Raw genomic sequence first — 4,764 nt, 5'->3', positions numbered from 1 at the left:
AAATAATATTACACGCAAATAAAAAACTTTTCATTCCTTTTCAACTACACATTTTTCAAAAAAACACTATTCTAACCACTAAATTTGGAAAGAATGGGACCAAACGAGGACTTAATTAATAATTGATCAATTTTTTAATAAAAACGACAAGATTAATGCAATGTACACCTAATTAATAGACCCACGAGGTTCAATTTGACCATAAGACAAGGTAGTTAGTAGTTACACACGTTAAGTGGTTGTGTTATTAGGAAATGGGGGACTCTTAAAATGGCAGGTCAATTAAGAAAAATTTCACTTTTACTTGTTAACAAAGGAATATTATCATAATGGCCTATTGAGTGGTAAAAGATAAATATACCCTTAAATACATTATACAATTATAAAATATGATTTTATTTAAAAGACAATACTACCCTTTCAGTTAACAATTACAAACCAAACTCTGCCCACTTAAAGCATCAAAATCAGCTAACCTTTTTTATCTGTTTACTCCAACACAAATAAAAACACTCTCATCTTTCATATACTTTAACCACAAAACTGAAAAATTTATCGAACACAAAAATCGAAAAATTTGTTGATATCAATATCGCCAGATCGGTAAGTATAAATACGCTAATTTAATTTTGTTTTTGTTAAATTATTATACGTTTTAATTGATAAAATTTATTTTGACATATAATGTTAATGTAGATAAATTTTTTTAATAGATCTGTAAAAAAATTTAAGCATTTGACGAGAAAAAAATTCTTCTGCATATACGAAAATGTAGCCGGACAAGTGTGGAGCGTTAACAGCCGGTTGTTCGGCTGTTTTCAGCTGTTTACAATCAAACAACCGACTGTTAACATCCAGCTGTCCTGCCGGCTGTTTGGTTGGCTTTTTTTGGCTTTTTTTGACAAAAGAGATCAATGGATATGGACATGGACGAGCAATAGGCGTAGTGGTATCCCGATTTTCATAACATCAAATACATCATATGTCGAACTCTATAATGATTTACAGAACAAGCTGAATGTTGATCCTTCTAAATATGACATGAAACTGAAATTTAAATTCAACGAGTCTGCAGATATTCCGATTCCACCTATGATGATTCTTCTGATGTTGAAATGAATTATTTGTTTGAATTGAACAATAAGCACACGACTCCTCTTTGCATTACTTTAGGGAGGAAAGATGTCATCGAAGATGAACAAGTAGACTCCAATGATTTTTAGGATACGATGGAGATAGCTCATGAAAATGATGTGATTACTCCAGAGATAGTTGTGCACAGAATTTCCTCCGTAGTTCACGACAACGAGAATGAAAATGTAAATACTTTTACAAATGAGGATTTGATTGCTTTATCCTGACAAAGACATGAGCGGGATGGGACCTCAGGGGTTGAATCGAGTGAACTGTCCTGTAACTCCTCGCGTGTGGTTCCCGATAGTGATGATTTGTATGCCCAGCAACTATTTGAAATGAAGAAAAATTTGCAGAAAGTTGTGCACTTAATTATATTGAAATGCAACTTTGGGTTCAAAGTGAAAAAATTGAACAAGTATTTATTGACGATCGGCTGCGTAGACGACAGTTGAAGTTGGTGTTTGCGAACAAAGAAAATAGACACGAATGAGTGCTTTGTATTCTGCAAATATACACGGGAACATACTTGTGAAGTGGGAGTTCGTTGAAATGATCACAGGAAGCTCGAGCTTGGTTTATTAGTCGACAGATGATGTACAACAGTACAATTTTCAAGATCTACCGACCATTGGACATTATTAACGACATCCGTCGAGAGTATGAAGTAGTCATGAGTTACTAGAAGGCCTGAAAGGCCAAAGAATACACGTCGAAAGAGTTAATCGGTTCGACAGAGGAAAGCTATGCTAAATTGGCCAGATATTGCCATAATATGGAGAAAACTAATATTGGCTCGACATCTTTTATTGAGATGGAGGGCTAGAATTGCTTTAAATTCTTCTTCATGGCTCTTGGACAATGCATTCGGGGATTTCGAAATACTTGCAACCCTAATTCTAGTCGATGGTACGATACTGAAATCTAAATATCACGACAAGTTGATTATTGTTACATGTCAAGATGTCAACTTCCAAATTTACCCTCTTGCATTTGGCATAGTCAATAGCGAGAATGATCTGTCAATGCGATGGTTCTTCACAAAGCTGAGGAAAGCAATCGGGGAAGTCAAGGACCTTACACTGAAATTTAAATTCAACGAGTCTGCAGATATTCCGATTCCACCTATGATGATTCTTCTGATGTTGAAATGAATTATTTGTTTGAATTGAACAATAAGCACACGACTCCTCTTTGCATTACTTTAGGGAGGAAAGATGTCATCGAAGATGAACAAGTAGACTCCAATGATTTTTAGGATACGATGGAGATAGCTCATGAAAATGATGTGATTACTCCAGAGATAGTTGCGCACAAAATTTCCTCCGTAGTTCACGACAACGAGAATGAAAATGTAAATACTTTTACAAATGAGGATTTGATTGCTTTATCCTGACAAAGACATGAGCGGGATGTGACCTCAGGGGTTGAATCGAGTGAATTGTCCTGTAACTCCTCGCGTGTGGTTCCCGATAGTGATGATTTGTATGCCCAGCAACTATTTGAAATGAAGAAAGATTTGCAGAAAGTTGTGCACTTAATTATATTGAAATGCAACTTTGGGTTCAAAGTGAAAAAATTGAACAAGTATTTATTGACGATCGGCTGCGTAGACGACAGTTGAAGTTGGTGTTTGCGAGCAAAGAAAATAGACACGAATGAGTGCTTTGTATTCTGCAAATATACACGGGAACATACTTGTGAAGTGGGAGTTCGTTGAAATGATCACAGGAAGCTCGAGCTTGGTTTATTAGTCGACAGATGATGTACAACAGTACAATTTTCAAGATCTACCGACCATTGGACATTATTAACGACATCCGTCGAGAGTATGAAGTAGTCATGAGTTACTAGAAGGCCTGAAAGGCCAAAGAATACACGTCGGAAGATTTAATCGGTTCGACAGAGGAAAGCTATGCTAAATTGGCCAGATATTGCCATAATATGGAGAAAACTAATATTGGCTCGACATCTTTTATTGAGATGGAGGGCTAGAATTGCTTTAAATTCTTCTTCATGGCTCTTGGACAATGCATTCGGGGATTTCAAAATACTTGCAACCCTAATTCTAGTCGATGGTACGATACTGAAATCTAAATATCACGACAAGTTGATTATTGTTACATGTCAAGATGTCAACTTCCAAATTTACCCTCTTGCATTTGGCATAGTCAATAGCGAGAATGATCTGTCAATGCGATGGTTCTTCACAAAGCTGAGGAAAGCAATCGGGGAAGTCAAGGACCTTACATTTGTAACCGATCGAGGACCGTCTTTAATAAATGGTATCTTTGAAGTTTTTCCCGGAGTACGTCATGGGTATTCCATGTACCATATACAAGGCAACTTGAAGACTAAGTATCGAGGCAAAGACATCATTTCACTGTTCAGGAGAACGACCGAAGCTTATAGTGTTGAAGAGTGTAATAAGTTCATGGTTAAAATAAGAAGTAAATCATTCCAGGCACAGGAGTATCTAACGAAAATGGAGATTGAACATTGGGCGCGCTTGTATTTTTCAAGACGTCGATACAACAGGATGACGTCAAACATCGCGGAGTCTCTCGATGTATTATTCAAAAGGTATCGACAATTATTGATTTTAGCACCGATTGTGAATATTCGTATAAAGTTGCAGCAGTGGTTCCACGATCAACGTGCGAAATCACAGAGTTGCACAAGTGTGCTAGCTCCGGTGCAAAAGGAAAAGCTCTTTAAAGATGTAAATGTTGCGAGATAGTCGAATGTTGAACCACTGGATGAGTCGCGCTTCTCTATGGAATGTGCATATAATACGACATACATGGTGGACTTCACTGATGACTATGCACTTGTAAACAATTTCAATTAGAGAGCTTTCCATGTGAGTATACAGTCATGGTGGCTATTGATAAGTGTGTTTTTACACACTTATTTGGTTCACAAACATGACTTAAACATGGATAAAATGGTTGAATTGTGACTTAATCCAGTTAAATTCATGCATTGTAGGTAATTCAATGGAAATTGTGAAATTCAGGAGAAAAGAGCCGAAGAAGGACCAAAACGCAACAATCTGATAGTTCGAGGACCAAAGGTGCAAATATTGAAAATTTGAGCTAAATGCAAAACGAGAGTAGAAACATGCCAAGGATGAGCTCAATAACAAAGCAAACAAGTGGAGGAAGAAAGAATGGAAGATGGACTAAATTGAAGATAATTGAAAGTTGGAGGACTAAAGTGCAAATACTCAAAAGATGTGCCGAATGAGTGGCATAATATTTGAAAGTGTCGATCATCAATTGGAAGATAAGAATTGTTGAAAAGATGAAGAAATCGAAGAAAGAAGTCAAGAGAAGCAACAAAGAAGTTCAGGGACCAAATTGAACAAACCACATAGATGGTTACTTCTATGCGACCGCATAGTGTAACCTTCTATGCGGTCGCATAGAAGGTTTCAGGGATTAATTGAGAAAAAATATTTGATCTATGCGACCGCATAGATTCCTTCTATGCGGTCGCATAGTTCGTTTTTGAAATCTCGGGCGTAGTTTTTCGTTTTGGTTGAAACTCCTTTCCTACTCAATTTGGACGCGATATAAATACCCAAATTCATCATATGAAGGGCAAGAATGACCAGGGAGAAGAGAG

General features: G+C 36.8%; 1 protein-coding gene across 1 annotated transcript; it reads left to right on the top strand.

The window, feature by feature from the left end:
- Positions 1 to 3,049: 3,049 nt before the first annotated feature.
- On the top strand, positions 3,050 to 3,874 carry LOC111388195. Its single transcript, XM_023012881.1, has one exon. The coding sequence runs from the start codon at positions 3,050 to 3,052 to the stop codon at positions 3,872 to 3,874; it is 825 nt and encodes a 274-aa protein (XP_022868649.1).
- The last annotated feature ends 890 nt before the right edge of the window (positions 3,875 to 4,764 follow it).

This window comes from Olea europaea, unplaced genomic scaffold, assembly GCF_002742605.1.
Source record: "Olea europaea var. sylvestris unplaced genomic scaffold, O_europaea_v1 scaffold4655, whole genome shotgun sequence".
NCBI classification, from domain to species: Eukaryota; Viridiplantae; Streptophyta; class Magnoliopsida; order Lamiales; family Oleaceae; genus Olea; species Olea europaea.
Note: the sequence above shows the minus strand (reverse complement) of the source record. Positions and strands in the feature narration are given on the sequence as shown.